The sequence below is a fragment of the Chinchilla lanigera genome, unplaced genomic scaffold (assembly GCF_000276665.1).
Source record: "Chinchilla lanigera isolate Chin_1 unplaced genomic scaffold, ChiLan1.0 scaffold00041, whole genome shotgun sequence".
Taxonomy (NCBI): Eukaryota; Metazoa; Chordata; class Mammalia; order Rodentia; family Chinchillidae; genus Chinchilla; species Chinchilla lanigera.
In genome coordinates this window covers 6,912,750-6,936,687 of record NW_004955442.1, presented here as the reverse complement: position 1 = coordinate 6,936,687, position 23,938 = coordinate 6,912,750, and the positions used below count along the sequence as shown (strand labels likewise).

At 38.5% G+C, this 23,938-nt stretch overlaps 1 protein-coding gene across 1 annotated transcript in view; it reads right to left on the bottom strand.

The window, feature by feature from the left end:
• Txndc11 (thioredoxin domain containing 11) overlaps positions 1-23,938 on the bottom strand; it is a gene marked incomplete in the record, with an annotated part of 71,787 nt that overhangs the window by 22,637 nt on the left and 25,212 nt on the right. The window contains 1 exon segment of the mRNA XM_013517809.1: positions 18,471-18,564. Coding sequence (XP_013373263.1) covers positions 18,471-18,564 — 94 coding nt within the window.

Genomic DNA, 23,938 nt, shown 5'->3' with positions numbered 1-23,938 from the left:
AACCCAAGCAATTAGGAAAAAGAAAATAGTTAAAATGGGCAAACTACAGAAAAGGAAATGTACATGGCTAATAATTACATGGAAATAAATTCAACCTCCCTATCTCAAAGGAAAGCAAATAAAAACAAAATACCACTTTTAACTTTCAAACTGCCTAAAATAGAAGACATCAAGTATGGTTGACCAATGGACCAGTAAGTACTCTGACACAGTGCAGGCATAAAAGGTAAAAGACATTAACTACTCGGGAGAGCAGTTTGTGGTCTGGATGCAGTAAAGCAGGGACACAGCCAACAATCCCACATCTGTGCATTTGGAGTCATGTGCCAACAGATACTCTGCAGATCAACGATGAAGCAGGGCTATATGTACAGCATGACAGGCCATCAAGACATATAAGAAGAAAGCAAGTAAAGAAGATAAAGCATACCTTTTATTCTGAAAAAAGAAAGAAAGAAAAAAACCCCTCGGACTTATAAAAGTATTTTTTCCCAATAGGCACATATGTTTAGAAACACATAAAGAATCTTAAAGGAGCACACAGTGACATATGCCTATAATCCCAGATACTTAGGAGTCAGAAGCAGGAGAATCACTTGAGCACTGGAATTTGAAATCAATCTGGTTGGAATATTGAGACCCTATCTCAAAAACAAAAAAAATCTGGCTGGATGTGGTAGCCCATGCCTACAAACCCAGCACTCAGGAGGATCAGAAGTTTGAGGTCAGCTTGGGCTGCAAAGCAAGACCCTGTCTCAAAAAAGTAAAGCCAGGTGTGGCACATGCTTATAATGCCAGCACTCAGGAGTCTGAGGCAGGAAAATTGCCACGAGTTCAAAGCCAAGCTCACTATATAATGAGACCCCTCTTGAAAAACTGAAAATACATAAATATTTTTAAAACCTGAAAGGATAATAAAACTGGCTTGATGTTGGGGGACAGAGATAAAAAAGAACTTTATTCTTATATGCTAAATTTTCTTTTTTACACAGTTCAGAAAACTGTCATAATTGTGTGATTATCGCATATGTAGTATTAAAGGCTAGATAAAAATAGTGTAGAGAAATGTACATTCTTTTCTATCCCTTTTCTGCTTTATTAGCAGATGTTAAATAAAATCAAACTTTAAATTAAATAAAATTAAACTTTAAATGCTACCAAGTTATATCCAAGTAGCTAAAAGCATAAAAATATAAAGGTATTAAAACATACAGAACTTCTAGTTCCATCCTGAGTCCCACCTTGCAGCACTGTTGCCCTCCTTCCCTCAGGTAAGGAGCAGCCAATGAAGACAAGGTGGAGTGAATATGCCCCTTCTTCCAAGGTAGACAATCTTTAATATAAACCTGATGAGTTTAAAATGGCACAAAACAACAGATAAAGAATAAACCAAAAAGTAAAGAGACAGATTGCCTACAGGGGAGGGCAATGCAGGGCTGAGGAGGCTGGGGCATCCCCAGCAGAGCTTCTGCATGTGATTCTTAGGGCAACAGTGGTGCCCCACATACCCTTCACATATTCCACAACCAAGGAGATGTCTGTGTCGAGCCTGATGTGGAATATAGTTACTTACAAGTAAACCCAACTGTCCTGCAAATGATTCACCCCAACCACAGTGAAGAGATAGAGAGAGAAACAGCCTAAAAAACTGGAGAGCATCACCTTGAGTGGGTGCTATAAAATGGAGGGCAGAGAACTGAATACAAATGCCACAAGCCTTGTTAGTAAATGGTTTCTCAAAAGGTAGAAGTTAGCAATTCTAAAACTAGACCTTATTTATTTCTTTGTAAGTAAATAGAGACAATGAGAACCAGGACTGTCACTGTTAGAACAGAAGTTATATACTAAGGAGCAAAGGCTAAAATGAACCCTGCAGTGTTAGTCTGGAAACAGAGGACTTAGGGCTTTTAATACACATGTATGCATGTGATACAGAAATACAGACATACACATCCACATGGGTATAAATACATGTATTTCCTAGTTCTATCTTTGGAGGAGGCCTTGAAATAATGACATTAGATACTAAAGAGCACACACAACACCCAGATGTTGGTTTCCAAATACTATTCGCCAATAAAAGGAACTGGGCTCCTGGGGAAGAGGATTTCAGAGTTGGGACAAAAAAAGTGTAAGTCTGAAATACCTTGCTGCATCAACAGTAAAGAAATGCTTATAAACTGTGTGTGGTGGCACACACCTGTAATCCTAGCACTGGGGGGCTAGGGCAGGAGGATCACTCCGAGTTCGAGGCCAGCCTGGGCTACAAAGTGAGTTCAAGGCCAGCTTGAATTGCATAGTGAAACCCTGTCTCAAAAACACAAAGAGAGAGACAGAGAGAACTGCTTATAAAAGGGGCCTGTCCAAAGGTGCAAACTTAAAGGCCATAGCATGACCAATTAAAGCAAAACAAAAATAAACCAACAGTCACAGGATAAAATAAACATCCTACTCCACAATATTAGTGAGAAGTCTGTTCTTTATAGAAAATTTCTATTAACAATTAAGAAAGAACAAGGGAAACAAAATTACTACTAAAACAGAACAGTAACTACTGCAGGCAAGATTCACCAATGGAAGTGAAAATTAGTGGGCAACAGTGTGAGGAAATACGTGCGCAGTCTCAGACTATCTTCCTCCATGATAGATAGTCATTTGTTCATGCACGTATGCATGTTGTGCTGGGGATAGAACCCAGGATCCTGTACATGCCAGGCAAAGGCTTTTCCACTGATTTATACCGTCAGTCTCCTTAAACATTTTTTAAATGGCATAATGTGTAAATTCAGATCCCAAAGCTTTCAAACGAAAACGCAGGAGGATATAAACTGATAGAAACAAAACGAGCGCCTGCCTGGCAAGCACAAGGTCGTGAGTTCGGTTCCCGGTACCGGAGAGAAACCAAAACCAAAAAAAAAAAAAAAAATAGAAACAAAACGACACTGTCCAGAGGAAAAAACTGAATTGTAGTACACAGCCATAGTTAGGAAGAGAAGAAAAGCATCCAGTTAGGTCATTTCTTCAATAGTCTGCGAAAGTTACCAACATGATTTACCAAAGCACAGGAATAAGAAGTGACAGCCTGACGCAAAAGCTGAAAAGGGCCATTTAAAAACCAGTTTAATTGCATTAGTAAGAATGGACAGTATACCTGCACAAAATAGATTCTAACACATATACTGCAACTTCAAAACTCTTTTTACACATAAAAATTTTTGTTTAAAAAAAAAAATCACAATTATATTCAATTTCCTGCATGCTGAAAATCTTGTTGAAAGACATAGTTTAAATTTGCAACCTCATGTCAACAAAGAATACTTGGACTTGCAGATGAAGATTTTAGTATAAAAATGGTCCAAGAAAAGAACACTTTTCATCTCTACATCTAGAGCATTCTCTTAGAGCAGGGTTTCAGGGTATTCAACAATAGCTTTGTCATTTATAAAATGAACTCTTTTCATTCTAAAAGGAAGGAAGCATCACTATTTTAATTAAAAACTCTTGAATAGTTTGATAACATAAATTGAGAATCACATTTTCCCCTCCCCTGCCACACAAAAGGGGGACCACCAACAACAGTACCCTACTCAATTAATAAAACAATTCTCTGACAGGGATATAATTCAGCAGTGCAACACCTACCTTGCAGCAAGCACGAGGTCCTGAGTTTGACTCCCAGTACCCAACACACACACACAAATCTCAGTACAGTCTATTCCCATGGCAATTAGCCAGTTTCAGATTTGTATTAACCATACCTTGACAACCGGTATCAAAGATCACTGTGAGATGTAATGAGATCTTGAAAGAACACCTGGGAAACGGAATTAATAACTAAGCAGTATCTACGGCTGTTCATATAGGCAACTAAGTAGGCTGAGATGACCAGAGGGAGGGAGACTGGCTTCTTTGTGCTTTCTACGAAAGGTGCTAAGCCTTGGCCCTGGGCCCTTCAGCTGTAAGGCAGTGCACAGTGCACTGAGCCAGCACGCAGGCCCACTATGGCCTGTCCCTCCTGAACATGAGGCTACAGTCATGGTGGCAAAACCACGGCACATGTGTTGCAGATGGCTGTTATCATTGAAAACTCTAAAAGGTTTGCTATGACTGGTGGGGAAGCAGCACTACCATGTTCATGTTCACACTGTTTGCTGCACGCTGAGAATCAAAGGTCTTGCTTTGATCCCTTCAATCTTGTCTACTTTCAGTACTTGGGCAGGTTTACTTCTGGCTATCTTCATGAGGCTGGGGTTTTTTGCCACTCAGAGAACGCCCTAATGCTGCCTTCCACAGGTACAGCGTCAGTTTCCCTTTCTGTACCTTTCCTGCACTACTATTACTGTGTAGCTCATGCAACTACAAGTTCAGGGAGAATAGAAGGATGGAAAATTCTTTGTGCTATCCACAAAGATTCACCTGGATGTACTTGTTTGTATCAAGGTGGGTTTGTTTTGGAGGTACTAGGGATCAAACTCAGGGAACACTGTACTACATCCCTGTACTTTTAATTTTTTATTTTGAGATTTACTAAATTTTTTATTTTGAGATTACTACAATTTACTAATTTGCCAAGATGGCCTCAAACTTATGATCCTCCTGCCTCAGCCTATCAAGCAGCTGAGACTACTAGCATGTACTACACTGCCTGAGTTACATCAAGATTTTGGTTTTGGGCTCTTTGCATAAAACTATTAGCCAATTTTGTTTAGAATCATCTGCCTTAAATTCAACTTAAATACTATAACTTTAGGGCTACAGTACCACCTCCTGGTAGCCTACTGTATGCTATAGGGTGTACTTTTATTTTTTCCTCCCTGTTTACTTGGCCCAAATTCATTCTGCAGAGGCTGTTTTTTCCTACTCTTCTAGTTTTTACCTACCTTTAATAAATGTGAAACTGCCACTGTTAAAAACAACCAAAAAATAAATACATATTAAAATTTCAATTTGTCTCACTTGGCAGTTCCTTGTTTTTCCAAAGCCTTTAAAAATATCATGTACCAAGTAAAAAAAATCCTATTCTCTAGATTTCTTGATGTTGCACAAAATTTCACAATCTAACAGTAAAGTACTCCAGAAAAGCTTTATTTCTAAGGATATAAGGGAAGTTGCTCCCAGCAAAGCACAACAACATGAGATGTCTTCTGGTGGAGCAGAGAGACACTATCCTGCGGCTAGATGATGCTCTTCTCACAAACTCCTCCTAAAGACACAGTGCAACAGTGCATTTGTCCCTTTGTAGTCTGTCTGTACTCCCTAAGGACACTAAAATCCAACGATGCACAAGTCCCTTATATGACATGGCACAGTATTTCCATATAACCTACACATGTCCTCCTATATAGTTAAAATCATCTTCAAACTACTCATAGTATCTATCTACTATAACGTATATGTTTAGTAAAGTTGTGTTGTTTAGGGAATTATGATAAAAAAAAAATCTGTACAAGCCAAGCATGGTGGTGCATGCCTGTAATCCCAGCACTCAGGAGGCTGAGGCAGGAGGATTGCTGTGAGTTTAAAGCCAGCCTGGAACACATAGTGAATCGAAGGCCAGCCTGAATTGCAGAGTGAGACCCTGTCTCAAAATGACAAAAACAAACAAACAAAAAATCAAAAAATACCTGTACATATTCACTGCAGATGCAATCTTTGTTTTTGTGTTTATTTTGAGACAGGGTCTCACTATGTAGTTTAGGCTGGTCTTGAACTCATGGTGATCTTCCTGCCTCAGCCTGAGTACTGGGATTATAGGCATACACTACCACACCCACAGCATTCTTTTTTTTTTTTTTTTTTTTTTAAGAGATGGGTGTCTTACAATGTCACCTAGTCTAGCTCCCAACTCCTGGGCTTAAGTCAGCCTCTTAGCTCAGCATCCTGAGTCGGTAATTTTCTTTTTCCAAATTACTTTTGATCTTCAGCTTGTTGAATCTGTAGATAAAGATGGCCAACTATATTTCCCAAAGGTATTTTTTTTTCCCCCGCAAAGGTATTCTTAAGGTTCCCTAGTCAACTAAATTTAGCAATCCCCAAAGGATGTAGAAGGGAGTGGAAACATGAAAGACGGTTCATAATACAGTGTACTTTCAAGGTGACATTTAGGCACCATGTAAATTTTAATTCACTGTTGGAAAGAAATAGGCAAAGGGGAGGAGGCAAGGGTGATCTATCACCTGAAGGGCCAGGCAGGAGAAACGGTGGCAGTGGTAGGGATCCAACTGAACTTTAAAAACCCCACAGCTATAATCTTTTTTATATTACCAGTCATTTCTTTCTAGCTACAACTATAGTCAATCAGGATGTTAGAGCTGTAGGAACAAAGCAACCAAGCTATTCAGTGCACAATCTGAACATATTCACTCCCGTTCTGGGAGAGATTTAACCAGTTCCATACTCACAGAACCAAGGGCACATATTAGAGGCAAGTACAGGTGTCACAGAGAAAAGGATAGGGAAGAAGGGCCTGCAGGTCAGTCAAGTGACATATTTTCTTGTGTAGATGCTTTTTCTAAAGCAAAGGCAGTACTTATTTGAGATAAGCCCAAAAGGATTTAGTTTCCAAGGTACTAGAAGACTTTAAGACTATTGTTCCATTAACACACAAAGTATTTCATACATGATGGTATTACAAAGGAAGCATTTATCCTTACCTTCATCCTCGAATTTTCAGATAGACAAATTCAAAGACAGAAAAGTTAAATATTTTGTTCTAAGTTTACAGGCTGCATCAGGCCTGTAAACATTGCCAACCTCCAGGTCACCATGTACAGCAACCCTCAAGTCTTTTGTAGGTAGGACGGAAAACAGGATCAACTTCTGCCATACATTTTCTTTCAAAAAGTTGCCAAATCATAGAAGAAAATAATTGTAAGATTAAAAAACAAAAACAAAACCCAGGTAAGCATGTTAAAAGGACAGGCCCTCTATCAAGTTATCTTCAAGCAAAAGAATAATGAAGGCTGCCTGCCAATATGGAACAGTCCTCAAAGGAATAGGCTTTGCAGTCTGGGAAGAGTACAGCACACAAGAGCTGGTTTCCTTCAGGCTCTTAAAACATACACAAAGAATGCCAGCCCACAGTTAATCATGTAGCACTTTGAAATGATTAAACATTAACAAGAGATTTGTAGTACGTACTATGAAAAATTAAAAGGTTTAAATAAAGGAATAATCATGCTGTGATTCCAGAAAGGGAAGGTAAATGTTATGATCATGTCAATTATGTTCAAGCATTTTATCTATTTGTAATTGGAACCAAAACCCAGCCAAAAGCACAGATGACAATAAAACAATATTCCACAAAATACAAAACTAGAGGAAATGGAGCCCACACTTCACCAGATAGTAACAACTTACAAAGCAAGAAATTTAATTATGTAACTCTCATAAAATGATCACCTAAACCAAGCGAAAACACAGGAAGAGACCCAAATATATGAAATAATGTGTTCCGTGGTAAAGAAGGTATCAAGATGCAAGAAAGCAATAGCATTTGGTAACTGGTGCTGACTGGCCAGTGAGAAAGGGGAAAAATGAAACTGTGTTCTCTATCATTTTAAGCCAAAGTAAAGCCAAGTACCATAAAGTGGTAAAAAGAAGTAAAGGAGTCATCAGATTTTCAGGAAGAAAAAATGAACGAGAAAACATGAAAATATAAAACTTCTATATAAAAAATTACAAAAAAAAGAAAGTCAGGAAAATAATAGAAATATAACGAAGGGTTCCTGCCCACACCACCAGCAGGTGGATTTATATCAAGTGACAGACCAGCACAAAGTCCAAGAAATCCACAGATAATTGAGACAAAAGGCAACAGTTTGAACAATAAAAGAAAGCAGTTCACGTTATGGTGCTGAAATGATAAATGCATTTTCCTTGATTTCCCTTATTATAGTATGTAATGATTATCAAACAACAAATGGCCCTAATACAGTGGTAAAATGCCACAGAACCAGATCTTACAACTTAGCCAGATGTGGTGGTGCACATCTATAATCCCAGCACTTGAGAGGCTGAACTGTGAGAATCACCGAAAGTTCAAGGCCAGCCTAGGCTACAAAGTGAGTTCAAGGCCAGCTTGGACTACACAGAGAAAACAAAAGAACACGAACAAAATAACCTCAACTCTCACATCCTGATGGGCAGGAATGAACTCTCAGCACACTCCACAGCACCCAGTCATGATATTTCATACATGGCAAACTCTCCATTATTTGTACACTGCTGACCACCTAGCTTCAAGAAACAAAGGTAGAACTCAGAGAGTATCCTGGCTACTTTCAAGACAATTTAAAATAACCATTAAGGCAGGCTGCATGCATAGCTGAGTCATAGCCCTGGGTTTTATCCCTAGCACCACAAGAAAAAAAAATCATTAATGCGATGGAAAGACAAGTGCATTTGAACCAGGGTATCTGTTTTCTACCACCAAATCTAAACACTTCAGCTCAGCTCTCTATAGGCAACTGTTAAAGTGTGTCAAATGTTTCTCAGGCCTCAATTTGTGTACACAACCTAAACAGGTCACTGACCTAGAATTTATATTTTAACTATACCATTAAAAAAAGTGTATGTGTTTTTCTTACCACACATCTGCTATTAATAATAAGGAAAATACTGTCTGACTTCAGAGTTAGAGGCAGAAAAGGAAAAACCCAGATCCTCAAGCAAATTTATTTTAGGTAATCCTTCCTAGTGTACATATATGGGAAAACCAACATTTCCAATTTAGAAATGTCTTTTTCTTCTAAAAATGGTTCACTAAGCTTAAGTGGGAACTTAGTCCCTCCTGTCCAACAAGGAGTAGGATTAGCTAAACTGAATCTCAGCTATAAATTTACACATGCAACAGCATATTACAAAATCTAACTAGAATCACACAATTGGAAACAAATACAGAAAAGCTAAAACAGACCACAGTTAATTTATAATGAAAACTTCCATATAATCATTTGTCAAAACTAGTAATTTGACTAAGGAGTTTCATTTTGTACTTTTGAGGTTTTTTGTTGTTGTAGTTTGTGGTACTGGGGATGGAATCCAAGGTGTCTTGAACATGCCAGGCTCTACCGCTGAGCTAACTCCCCTAGCCCCTTTCCCTAGTTTGGAGACATGGTCTTCGGGTGCTGCCCAGGCTAGCCTTGAACTCGTGCCTCAGCCTCCTGAATGGCTGGGACCACACATGTATACCACTATGCCTGGTTTGAGTTTGTTTATATCCCTCTTGATCCTATTGCACCCCTATTTCATCTGTCCTTCTTTTATCCTACTTCTGCTTAAAGAAAGAAAGGGAGGGCACTACTGCCTTATATTTGGAAAGGACTCTCAGAGATCTCTGAGAGAAAACATAGTTTAAGATGAGTTATTTAGTTCTCACCAACATGACATAGCATCACACAATGTGAGTTAACCAAACAAAACACTCTTTCAAAATCTTGCAATACCCCCTCCTTTAGCTCAGAATCCTAAATGCTACCATCATTTTAGTGGACTACTCTAAACTATCCTTTTCTGTATAATATTAAATTATACAGAATTAAAAGTCCTTGAAAGACTTTAGGTAAGATGAAGAGCTTTAAATGTCTGCTTCTTGTCTTTTTTTTTTGGTACTGGGAATTGAACTCAGGACCTTACGCTTGCCAGGCAGGTGTTTATGCTGCTGAGCTATGTCCCCAGCCCACATCTGCTTCTTAGTTATTGAAGTACCCAATATTTTGTTTTCAAAATTCAAACTTTGATTCACTGTCTTTGTAGTTACTTGAAACTTTGTAGCCCAGACCTTCAAGTGGACAGAAGACATACCTACATAATAGCTTACTTTCCTTCCAAGTGTCTCCCAGACAAAAATGTAGACACAGTAAATTCTCTATGCATGAAATCTTGACAATGTGTATATTAAAACAGCCAGTCACATCACTGTTTGATGTATTCATGATATACTGTTTTAAAAAACACTGAAGTCATTCAATAACCAGTAATAAGCTGATGTGCCTAGTTACTTTGTATTTGAGTGGGTGTGCATGGGAGACTGGGGATTAAATTTAGGGGTGCTCTACCAGAGCTCCACCACCCAACTCTTTTTGGGATGGTCTTGCTACAATCACCAGGCTGGGCTTGAATTTGTGATCTTCCTATCTCAGCCTCCTTGGTAGCTGGGATTACAGCATTGTAACATCACCCCTAGGGGTTACTTATTTTTGGTCTGTTGGGGTAAGACGCTGGGCTATTATTCTGACCACTCACTTGAAAAATACTAAATGAGCCCCCACTATATGGCAGCTACTGGAGAAAAACACTAAACTTAAAACACATGGTCCTTACCCTCAGGAATCTCAGAGTCTGCAGAAGACAGACATTAAACAAATCACCCTATAGTTATGTATATAAAGGCAAATGGTATTACATGCCATGAAAGAAGTAACAGAGCATCCAATTTAGATCAGTGTAAGGACAAAGTACTGAACTGTAACAGTGGTATCTGAGCTGGAACCTGGAAGACAAGTGAGGGGCTTGAGAGGAGGAAAGGTGGGCCGAGGGCTGCAGGCACGTAAGCCCCCCAGAGAGGACCAGGACATGCAAATGTATGGTCTGTTGGCCAAGTCAGGTTGTGGCCAGGGTGGTACCAAAGGACAGAAAAATGAGCATATGAATGTATCTAGCAAGAGAAACCACAGGCCGGGGAATCATGACCAAGAGAACATAGAGTAATTTAAAAAATAAGTAGGACATGATTATTTAATACAAAAAGCATGACTCCAGATGGTAATATGACTCAACTAAGTAAATAAAATGTAGATTTCAGAAGGGTGAAACTAGCAGTAGGCTCATGCTGAACTTTGTATGATTTTTATATTTATAATAATATTCTTCAAAGGAAGATGGTAATATGACTCAACTAAGTAAATAAAATGTAGATTTCAGAAGGGTGAAACTAGCAGTAGGCTCATGCTGAACTTTGTATGATTTTTATATTTATAATAATATTCTTCAAAGGAAGTATATCAGCAAGTTATGGTATACCCAACTGACAGAATTAGATAACCACTAAAACTTCTGGCAAAAACTTTTAACTATACAATTAAAAAAGACTAAAGCTGGGAGTACCAAAATGGTGGAGTGGTAAGCAGCAGAGAAAGAGCCTCTCCTGAGAGTCCCTGTGCAGATGCTGGAATATACCAACATGACGAAGATAAGGAGGGAACTGAGTCCTCTTGGACCCAGGAAGGATCTGAAACACAAATTGAAGCCCACAGAGAGAGTGAAGAAACCTCAACGAAGAAGGAGGTAGCCATGGTGCCTTTTCCCCTGAGACAGGATTCACTGTGCAACAGGAGCAGTTCAAACTTGTAGACACAGGGTGACTGCTGGTGACCCCAGAGGCCTCTGTGGAGAGACACAGCAGTGGAACAGCGGACCTGAAGGACTGCACTAGCTGGTGGTGAGTGCTGAGGGCCCAGTTCTCCCACATGCGAGCAAGACAGTGATGGGCCAGGAACCATCTTGGAGAGGGGATGACTGAGCTCAGAACTTGGAATGGCCACTGGCTCCATCTAGTGGCTCCCAGTTGGGCTCAGGCCCACAGAAGGTGTGCTGATGGCTACAGGCCAAATGAATCTGGTATTGGTCAGAAGATGCAAGCTCACTGAGATTATCCACTACCCTGCCAAAAAGCTACTGCTGGCTTGCTGGGATAAATCAACACAGATCTGGACTCTGGCTCCACAAGCTGTCTATCAGTGACAGCAGAGACAAACCTAAAAGTGGACTTTTTCTTTTTTTTCCTCCCTCTCTGTTTTTTGCTGTGGTTTTGCTTTTGTTTTCTCCTTCATTTTTTGAACTGGTTTTTATATGAATGTGAATGTGGTTTCTAGCCTCTTTGTGGTGGTTATTCTGTTCTGTTCTTCCTTTTATTTCTTCCCTCTGTCTTTCCCTCCTGTGCTCTGCACCAGTTTCCCAAAGTTAGCATGATCCCCCTTTGTCCTCCAGCCTTACCTCTAAACTCTTCCTCTTCCACTTCTCTATTTTCTCCCTAACCCATTTCAAATTTTAACCCCTGAGGGCAAAATTGACACTAAGGACTTGTATACTGTATATAATTTTCTGGTTTGTTTTGTATTTTGTTACATAACCACAAATCTCGTTCATATGATTAAAGGTGGCAAATTAGTGATTAGGTCAGTTTGTCATTGTCTAAACTATGTTTGATGTTATTGTCATTGCTGATGGTAACGCTTTAGTCAAAAGTGACATAACTGTTCTACACAGCTGTTCTTCCTGGTATTTTAAAACTGAGATTGACTATGGGTCACAGAAAATACTGTGGCACAGTGCCGAAGAACCAGGGGCTGGGGCAAGCAGGCAGCAACTTCTCATCCCCCTAAAACTGAGGAGGAACAATCTTGCAACAGACTCGAAACACAAAAACCAGCTACACCTAGAACACACCTCAGAGAAGTAGTCATTTGCTTGTTTTTTTGGTACCAGGAACTGAACTCAGGACCTTGTGCTTGCCAGGCAGGCACTGTACTGCTGAGCTATCTCCCCAGCCCAAAGTAGTCATTTCCTAAGGGTTCTAAATATTAGTAATAAAGCAACCCACCCTAGGCAATTTACAAGTATCACCCCAGGAATTAAACTAAAAAAAGAAAATGAGGAAACACTTAAACAAGATGCAAGCCCAGACATCCAATTTAACAAAAGCAAACCAGGGGCCAATGAGGTGGGAAAATCCAAAAGCCACCCACCTGGCCTCCCTGAAGTGTTAACAACAAAGCAACCGAAGGAAGCTCTAGAGAAAATCAAACCAGAAATAATTTCTCAGATGACTGCAGAGATGGTGTCCAGAATGAAAACCATGCTTAGTGATTCTAGAGCTTAAGAACTCCAATTAGCCATGACCAAAAGAAAAAGTCTACAGCCAGACAGATCATAGTCAGGACTGCAGAAATTCAACACAACAGAAACTTAAAAACCGTTACAGAAAAGAAACAAATCACCTATACAGGAAAGCCCATCAGAATAATAGCCAATTTCTTAGCACAAACCCTCAAGTTAAGGAGAGCTTGGAGTGAAGTATTTCAAGTTCTGAAGGAAAACAACCTTGAACCAAGATTGATGTACCCCACAAAGCCATCTTTCAAAACTGATGGAGACATGGGATACTTCTATGACAAAGAACATCTGAGAAAATTTATGACCAACAAACCAGCACTCCAAAATGTTTTGAGGGACATTCTAGAAAGAGATAATAAGGACAACTCCATGAACCCTAACAGAAGGAATCTACCAGCCAAGGCAAACAAACAGATGGGGGAAGGAAGAGGGGAGCCAACAACAAGAAAATAACATGACAAAGGTAAGTAAATACCTATCAGTTATAACCATCAATGTTAATGGTCTCAATTCACCAATCAAAAGACAGAGACTGGCAGACTAGATCAAGAGGCAAGATCCAATAATGTGCTGCATAAAAGAAAGAAACACATTTAATTCAAAAATAAATTCATAAGGGTCAGGGATATAGCTCAGTGGCACAGTGCCTGCCTGGCAAGCACAAGGTCCTGAGTTCAATTCCTGATATAAAAAAAGCCCCAAAGTAAATTCACAGACAAAGTCAAAGGATGGAAAACAGTACTCTATGTGACAGAAACCCAGAAAAAAGCAGGGGTAGCTATTCTATTTGCAAACAAAGTGAATTTGAAGCCAAGACTGATTTTTTAAAAAAATTTTTAATTTTTTTTTTTTTTTGTCTTTTTGAGACAGGTCTCGCTATGCAGTTCAGGCTGGCCTTGAGCTCACTTTGTAGCCCAGGCTGGTCTCGAACTTGCAACGATCCTCTTGCCTCAGCCTCCCAAGTGCTGGGATTACAGGCAGGAGCCGCCACGCCCGGCTCCAAGACTGATTAAGAGCAATAAAGAAGGTCACTACATCCTTGTAAAGGGAACAATCCAATGGAAGAGAAAACAATCATAAATACATATGCAACAAATACCAGTGCACGCAACTATATAAAACAAATATTAATAGGCATGAAAATATCAAATAAGCAGTAATACAATTGTATTGGGGGCTCTCAACACCCCACTGTCAAAAAAACCCAACTAGACAAAAAAAAAAAAAAATCAACAATGAAATATGAGAACTGGACTGAACTTTTGTTTTTTGGTTTTTCTCCGGTACCAGGAACTGAACTCACGACCTTGCGCTTGCCAGGCAGGCGCTTTTGCCGCTGAGCTAAATCCCCAGCCCCTGGACTGAACTTTTGTTTTTTTTTTTTTTGGTTTTTCTCCGGTACTGGGAACCGAACTCACGACCTTGCGCTTGCCAGGCAGGCGCTTTGCCGCTGAGCTAAATCCCCAGCCCCTGGACTGAACTTTTGAACACATGGACTTAGATGTCTACAGAGTGTTCCACCCTACTACAGCAGAATACATTCTTCTCAGCTGCACATGGGACATTCTCCAAGAGAGATGACATACTAGCTCATACAATATGCTTAAGTAAATTCAAAGGAATTTAAATTATCCCATGCATATTATAAGACCATAGGGCAGTGAAATTGGAAATCAATGACAAAAGAAAAACAAGAACTTCATAATCACATAGAAATTAAGTAACACCCTCCTGAACAACCAGTGGGTCACAGATGAAATTAAAGAAATTAGACAGTTTCTATAATTAAATGTTAACAGCAATACAACATACTGGAACTTATGGAACACAATGAAAGCAATCCTCAGACGGAAATATATAGCAGTGAATATCCATACCAGGAAAACAGAGCAAGCACAAATAAACCACTTAATGACAAGTTTCAAATTTCTAGAAAAAGAAGAGCAGAATAGGCCAAGAGCTCATACAGGGAGGAAATTATAAAGATCAGAGCAGAAGTCAACACATTGGAGACTACAAAAACAATGAATGACAAAGAATCAATGAATCAAAGAGTTGGTTCTTTGAAAGATTAAATAAAATTGACAAAACCTTAGCCAACCTTATCAAAAAAAGGAAAGAAAAGACTCAAATCATGCAATTAGGAATGAGAAGGGTCAAATCACTATGGACTGTACAGAAATCCAGAAGATCATCTATACCTACTTTGAAAACTTGTATACTAGTAAGACTGAAAATGCAGAAGAAATGGGCAGATTCCTAGACATGTGAATTACCAAAGCTGAATCAAGAAGATGTAAAAGTCCTAAATAAACCACTATCAATTAATGAGATCAAAGATGTAATTAAAAACATATCAACAAAGAAAAGCCCAGGCCCTGACACACTCACTGCTAAATTCTACAAGAAATTCAGGGAAGACCTAAAATTACTACTTCTCAAACTCTTTAATGAAACTAAAAGGGAAGCAATACTCTCAAATTCATTCCTGGAAGCAAGCATTACCAAAACTGGAGAAGGGCCCAACTAAGAAAGAGTATTATAGGCCAATCTCCCTAACGAACACACAGATGGAAAAATCCTCAATAAAATATTGGCAAACAAAATGCAGCAAATCATCAAGATTATACACCACGGCCAAGTTGGATTCATCCCAGGGATGCAGGGATGGTTGATCATACATAAATCAGTAAATGTAATACACCATATTAACAGAGCCAAGGGAAAAAATCATATGATCATCTCAATAGATGCACAAAGAGCTTTTGACAAAGTCCAGCACCCACTCATGATAAAAACCCTACAGAAAATTGGAATAGATGGTCTTTATCTCAATCTAATAAAAGCTGTCTATGACAAACCAACAGCCAACATCATACTAAATGGACAAAAATCAAAAGCTTTTTCTCTAAAATCAGGAACAAGACAAGGATGTCCACTGTCTCCATTTTTATTCAATATAGTCCTGGAAACTTTAGCCAGAGCAATTAGATAAGAGAAAGAAATAAAAGGAACAATGAAAAGAAAGAAGTGAAATTATCATTATTTGCAGATGACATGATACTCTATATAGAAGACCCTAAAAACAACACTAAATAAGTGCTAGATTTAATAAGCAAATTCAGTAGCACACCCGGATACAGAGTGAACACTCAAAAATCAATAGCCTTCCTTTACATAAATAATAAACTCACTGAGAGAGAAATTAGGGAAACAACATCTGTCACAATAGCATCCCCCAAAATGAAATATGTAGGAATCAATCTAATGAAGGATGTAAAAGACCTCTACATTGAAAACTACAGTATCTAAAAAAGGAGACTGAAGAGGATATCAGAAAATGAAAAGACATCCTCTGCTCATGGGTAGGAAGGACCAACATAGTGAAAATAATCATATTTCCAAAACTGTTATACAGATTTAATGCAATTCCAATAAAAATTCCAATATCATATCTCAGAGAATTAGAGAAAACCCTAAAATTCATTTGGAACCCGAAGAGACCTAGCATAGCAAAGGCAACTCCTGGCAACAAAGGCAAGGCAGGGGGCATCACAATCCCTGACTTAAAATTATTCTATAAAGCTATTGTCATAAAAACAGTGTGGTACTGGGAAAAAAAAACCCAAACAGACCTGAAGATCAGTGGAACAGATTAGAAGATTCAGAAACAACTCTAGACATACTCAGCCACCTCATCTTTGACAAAGGTGCCAAACACATTCACTGGAAGAAGGATAAACTCTTTAATAAATGGTGATGGAAAAATGCCCTGCACCTGCCGAAGATTAAAATTGGACCCATATCTTTCACCATGCACTGAACTAAATTCAAAATGGATCAAAGATCTAAATATTAAAACAGAAACATTAAACCTACTGGAAGACACTGGTGTAGGCAAAGACTTTATGAATAAAACCCTGATACACAAGAACTCTCACAAAGAATCACCAACTGGGATTTCATCTTATTAAAAAGCTTTTGTACAGCAAGAGAAACCACCAACAGAGTAAAGAAACAACCCACAATGTGGGAAAAAATGTTTGCCAGCTGTTTCTCAGACAAAGGATTACTATCAAGATCATATAAAGAACTAAAAACGGCTGGCAATGTAGCTCAGTGGTACAAGCACCTGCCTGGCAAGTGCAAGGTCCTGAGTTTGATTCCCGGTACCAACACTAAAAAAAAGAAAAAAAAGAAAGAAGGAACTAATAAATAAATAAATAAATAAAAATCAGACCTCCCAAATTTAAAGACCCAATCAAACAATGGGCATCTGAGATGAATACACACTTCTCAGATAAAGAAATACAAACAGCAAAGAGGCTGGGGATCCAGCTCAGCGGCATAAGCGCCTGCCTGGCAAGCACAAGGTCGAGAGTTCGATTCCCGGTACCGGAAAAAAAAAAAAAGAAATACAAACAGCAAATAAATATATGAAAAAATGTTCAACATCACTGGTCATTCAAAAGATACAAATTAAAACAACACTGAAATTCCATCTCAACCTGGAAAGAATGGCTACTATCAAGAAATCAACCAGTAACAAATGCTGGCAGAGCAGTGGGGAAAAAGAAACCCTTCTCCACTGTTGGGAGTTAGACTGGTGCAATCACTGCGGAAATCAGTGTGGAGATTTCCCAGAAAACTAGGGTTGGAGGTCCCATTTGACCCAGTTATTTCCCTTCAGGGTCTCTTCCCAGAAGAAGTAAAAATATCGTATCACAGTGATATATGTGCACCCATGTTCACAGCAGCACAATTTGTCATTGCTAGATCTTGGAAACAACCCAAATGCCCATCAACTGAGGAATGGATAAAAAAGATGTGGCCTTTTTATACAATAGAGTACTACTTGGCCATAAAGAAGGATAAACTTAAGACTTTTATAGATACATGGATGTAACTCAAGACCATATTCACAAGTGAACTAAACCAGAAGCACATGTGTAAACATTGTAATGTCTCCCTAGTGTGAGAAGCTGAAAGAGTAAATAAGATTCAAAATACACAGTAAGTATTTTAAAATGAGAACAAACTTTAAAAGGAAAGAGAAACTCGGGGGCGGGGGGAGAATGGAGAAAAGAAGGGAAAAGCAGAAAAAAAAGATATTTAGGATAGTTATACTACTAATTTCTCTTAGTTCATTGAAAAGAAAGGTTCGCACTAATATCGTTTGGACAACTAAATGCCGATATCTTGTACTCTGAATAACTAGTTTAAAGATAACAATAGGCAATGTAATAACCATTGTGGCCCTCTATTATCTTGTTTTGAAATTTTGTTTTTTTTTTCTTTAAAATAAAAGACTGTGATATAATAAATTTTAAAGTACAAATTATATCGTTGCAAACACCATAGGATCACTATATTTTCAAAAAGCTGAACATTTAAAAGAATATATTTGAAATAGGATTATACTATTTGTTAATGATAGCATTAAACAATGCAATTACTAAAAACATATTGAGAAAAGGAATGTAGCAAATTAGAAAATATAATAATGGTAACACAGGCAAGATATTAAAATAACTATATCTCTATTAAAGTACTGTCTTAATATGAATCAGTTTTACCTTTCTTTAATGAATATAATGCTGAGGTGAAGAAGGTCAAATAGCCAGGAGGCTGGGGTGAGCCACTGAACTCAAAGTACCCAAGTACTCCAGGCTGCAGGAGCAAGAACACAATTAGGTGACTGAGACACTATTGGCATGCAATAATTTTAAACACACAAGAGTGACATGATATCATAATTTGACAATTAGTGCATTTTGTTGCATTTCGGTTTTTAAAAAGCCTAACCACCTGAACAAAGGTGAGAGCCGGATGGGATTTCTCCATTCAGATAGCACCAGAGTAAGGGTGCCTTGTGAGGATGGCAGAGTGGTAATTCAGGGGTACCAAAGTTGAAACTTCCTTCTCCCTCCCTAAGTAAGTCTTTCCATCTCTGATACAGCTCACTTAGCCAAGCCAGACTCAAAACTTCACCAGAGAATTCAGGCATTCGCTCATTTTAACAACTTCACCCAAGGTGTGGCAGTAATACTTTGTAACCCCTCTGCAATTTCTTCAATTGCTTCATCTTAGTCATTCCAAATTTACCTTCCCACTTTGCTGGGAATCAGGTTATATGTGACTGCCCTCTTGCTTTTCCACTCTCACAAACTCATTTCTACATGCTCATTCACATCTCTAAGCTTATCATCGAATGGCCCTTCAAACTGACAAACCAATTAATTAATTGTCCCCTTCCAGACACATTCTATCTTCCTGCTCAAGGTATTTTCTTCCCTCTCTGGAGGTTCTACAGCACACTGTCCAGTTTTGTCCTGGAATAATCTTATCTGTCTTAAAAGAAATCCCTGAGGAAAGAAAAACTGCTGGAGTCTGAAGACCTAAGCTCAAGTCCAAGTTCTTGACGCTAATGCATAATGCTAGGTGAACCTTGACGTGAAGCACTGGTTTCCTGGCTGGCAAATGAGCCCAGTTCTTGATGGGGTTACTGTGAAGAGCAAGTCTGGTAAACTGTAAAGCAAGAGGCAAATGTGAAGATCTTTCTTTCCAGCACTAAAGCCACCCACAATGCTCTTAATAAGCAACTGTTGATGCTGATTTGATCACTGAACAAATCACATCCAAAAGTTAAGGTGGAAATTTAATTTGTTGGTAAAATTTTAAATCAGTACATTGCATAGAGAGAAAATTTCGGATCTATAGTGGAACATATATTATCTCTCGAATTTAAATCACTTGCTTAAAAGCTCATAAACTTCAACTTTCTATTTTTTGAGACACAGTCCTGTGTAGTCCAGGCTGGCCTCACAGCAATCCTCCTGTCTCAGCCTCTTGAGTGCTGGGATTACAGGCATGCACCACCACATCCAGCATAAACTTCAACTTTAATTCAACTGGTTTTCATTCTGAAAGACACTGAAACAGAATGTTTAATACTAACACTGAGAAAAATCTAACAAATAACCAATTTCTCAAACTAAGGAAATAAAAAAGCAAAGTTTTGTTAGTGTTTTGCAGTGCTGTGATTTGAACAGGGGGCCTTACATATGCTAAACATGCATGCACTCTACCATTGAGCTACACAACTCCAGCCTCAAAATAGTTACTGAAAACAAAATTTTTTTTGGACTACTCTTTCAAAACATTTTTAACAAGCCAATGTACAACTGAACTAAAGAAGACTTATAGTATTTGGTTTCTTAAGATTTTATACCATTCTATGCTGGTATTATAAACTTTCCTACCAAGTCTAAAGGAAAACAAAATATTCAGAAATTCTGGCTACTTAGTTAATACTGGACATAACAAAAATTGAAACTAATTCAAAGTAAACACTCGGGGCTGGGGATTTAGCTCAGCGGCAAAGCGCCGGCCTGGCAAGCGCAAGGTCTTGAGTTCGGTTCCCGGGACCGGAGAAAAACCAAAAAAAAAAAACAAAGTAAACACTCACTTAGCTTTCTTTAAATTCTGACCAATCTCTCAAACCAAAACAGAATTTATTCTAAGTATTAATAAATCTTCCCTAGCTAGAAATTTTTTTTCTTAAAATACACTGCATTATTTTAGGTAGCTTCATGGAAGTGGAAACACGGCCCATAAGCATATATGTAAGTGTGTGTGTACAATTATATACAAATATGTAATATAGGAAATCTGAGTCTCAAAAAAAAAAATCTAAGTTGAACCTTTAAAAGTGAATAAAGACTGGACCACTGGCAAGTATCCTTTGTGGACATTTCTACAGTACAGGTTTGTTTTCACTGATGGCATTTCTTTTGCAAGTTACATAGCTTGGATAAAGGCGCCTCCTTCTTTGGAGGAACTAAGTTTGACTAAAGAAATTCATCAAATAGTACTGTGTAAAACAGCACTATAAACAAAATTATTTTCACTTTCATTGCCAAAGAAATAAAGAACATACGCTTCAGAGGAGATGATTAAAGCTTTATAAATTGTAAAATACTACTTAAAAAACAAGCAGGCAAAGTATATTTTAAGTGATAGGTGACAGACATAATACTGTTAACAGTCTGTACTGAATTTCGAAAACTACCATGCCTGAGAAGATAAACTAAAACTAATACTTCAATAGTACAACAACTATTGATAATCTCCTACCTCTTTTGTCTGTAACTCACTATTATTTGTCTATTTGTTTTCCTGAGAAACTATCTTGTAGATAACAATATGTAAAACATTTACCACTGATAATTTCCTACCACTTTGTCTGTAATTTGGTAAGCCCCCCCATTATTGCTATCCTTCTTTTACTCTTTAAAATAAAAAAAATACTTCAAAACAATAAGAAAAGGAAATAAAATAAAACAACAGTTATGTGATTTCTATTACAAATTATTTAAAAGTTGCCAAATCAGCTCAGTCATGTTGTAGGTAGAACATTTTGCAGCTTTTCCCCCAAGGTTTCAATGTCTCTCCAACAGAAGCTATATCTTTATTTAAGAAATCATCACACATTAGCTATACATATTTTGATTCTTCCACATTTACTGTTGAAATCTAAAAAATGTCAAGTTTGAGCAACACACATATCTGCACATAGAAAACTTCCTTCTTCTAGGTCTGTGTTTGTTCAGCTGCAAATAAACCCGTGAGTTGACCCAACCCAGAGAGCTTTAACCCTGTACTCAGCGTCTCTGGAGGTCATTTCCAGATGAACTGGCTGCACACATGTGCCAGCCTGACCCTATGTACCTGGGGTCCAATCGCAAACCTTGTGGTATACAGCCTGTCACTGTGGTATCTCTAGCAGTCTACTCCCAGATGTTTAACAGCTTCGGGTGAACACTCACATGTGCTCAGCTGTCAAATTTCTTCTCGTCTTTGCTTGTCCAACCAACGAAGGGGGTCACCAGCCAACATGCTGGTGAAAAGACATCTCTGTGACCTCATCTCCTTAATTACATCTGCAAAGATCTATTTCTGAATTCTGAAATAAGGTCACATTTTGAATTTTAATGCAGACATAAATATTGAAAGGACACTATTCAGCCTAGCACCCTTGTTTACTTGTTTACCTATTTGCAGGTCTGGGGATACAGCTCAGGAGTAGAGTGTGCTTAGTATGTGCAAGATCCTGAGTTCTACCCTCAGCCTGCTAAAAAACTGTATTTTCCTGTTTGTTATCTATCTCCACACGTAATTCCACAAAACAAAGAATCTTTCTTGTTTATAACTAGACTTCTAGCTTAGAGAGTGCCTAGCATAGAGTAAGCAAGCAATAAATATTTGTTAATGATTGCATGGAGCTGGGCATGGTGGTGCATACCTGTAACCCCCATTACTCAGGGGGCTGAGGCAGGAGGATCACCATAAATTCAAGGCCAGCCTGGACTACACAGTGAGTTCAAGGGCAGCCTGAACTACAAAGCAAGACCCTGTGTCGAAACACTTAAAAAAATCTGCATGGGCATTAGAAGATAAATACGTAGGGCAAAGCCCTTCCACCAAATTCACAATTTAGTAAAAAACAAGGCACAATGATGGCCAGATAGTAACTTCACCAGTCTGCTTTAAATTACATTCCTTTATGTATAGTAATATTTAGTACCTGTTAAGGAGGTTGAAAATTAGCTATGTTTTTTTTCCCCCCCTCCGGTACCGGGAATCGAATTCACGACCTTGCGCTTGCCAGGCAGGAGCTGTGCCACTGAGCTAAACCCCCAGCCCCTGAAAATTAGCTATGTATTGGTGACAGGCAAAACCTCTTCAACAAGTATTTTTTGTGGAAGTGGGCACCATTTGTAGCATAAATTTCAGCAGATGGTGCATACACCCTCTAGTGGCCAATGAGAATAGCTACTGTGGTACGTTTTTACTTAATGGCACTTGAAATATTTGTACATTAATGCTATATTACACCTAAGAAGTGTAAAACTGTTTTCTTCACAGTGCTACAAAGCTATAAACTGACAGTAATGGCATCTACCTGCTTAATACTCAGATAAGATTTTATTTACAAGTAATATAATACTAGAAGCCAGGCATTCTACGTTTTCTCCTAAATACTCAGGTTTTTCTTTCACCTGTCAATTTACCTAACACTTTCATCTCCCCCACAAAAAGATTCCCAAGTGTTTTTCCATCCCACGTGTGTTTAAAGGACTGGTTTACTACACAGCTAAGATTAAATGAATGGGCGTATGTTACACGTTGTTCTTAAACATAAAATACAAAAATTCACAAAAAGACAGCATTCACCTACAGGCCCTGGATCCAAACCCCAGCACTAGAAAAATGAGTAAATAGAAGCCAGGCGTGGTGGCGCATGCCTGTAATCCCAGCACTCGGGAGGCTGAGGCAGGAGGATCTTTGTGAGTTCGAGACCAGCCTGGGCTACAAAGTGAGCTCAAGGCCATCCTGAACTGCACAGCAAGACCCTGTCTCAAAAAGAAAAAAAAAAAAAAAATGTTGCAGGAAGATTTATATTTTTTCTGTTTATTGCTGTCATATAGAGGACCCATCTTCCCATTTTTTTGTTTCATTTATTCCTTTACCATTTATTCAAGTTACCAAACGCAGTATTTACTGAATTTATTAAATGTCTACTTTATGTTAGGAGCCAGAAATACAAAGATGAGTAAGACAAAAAACCCTGCCTTCTATTTGTTTATGATCTCGCTCAGACTAGCTTGTAATTTGGATTCATCTTTCCTCCTAAATCCTAGAGGCTCAGACTTAAAAGGCATATATGGGTCTAGACCCCATGCAATTTTGATAGTCCCCTATAAGGCCTGCTGACATCTTTTCTATCCTCATATATCCTGGTGACAAAAAGCTGTCTCACCAACAGGGTAACTCACCATAGATTTTTTGTTTTGGACAGAGGGCCATGCTGTGGATTGGCAGGTGCCATAGCACTTTGCTACATCCCTGGCCTTTTAAAAAATTTTACTTTGACAGGAAGATAGATCTTTTTTGCAAATGGGACCAAAAGATAGAGGGAAAGGGGATGGAGAGGAGAAGGGGATATAAAAAGAATTAAGATGTGTTATGTACAGGTACCAAC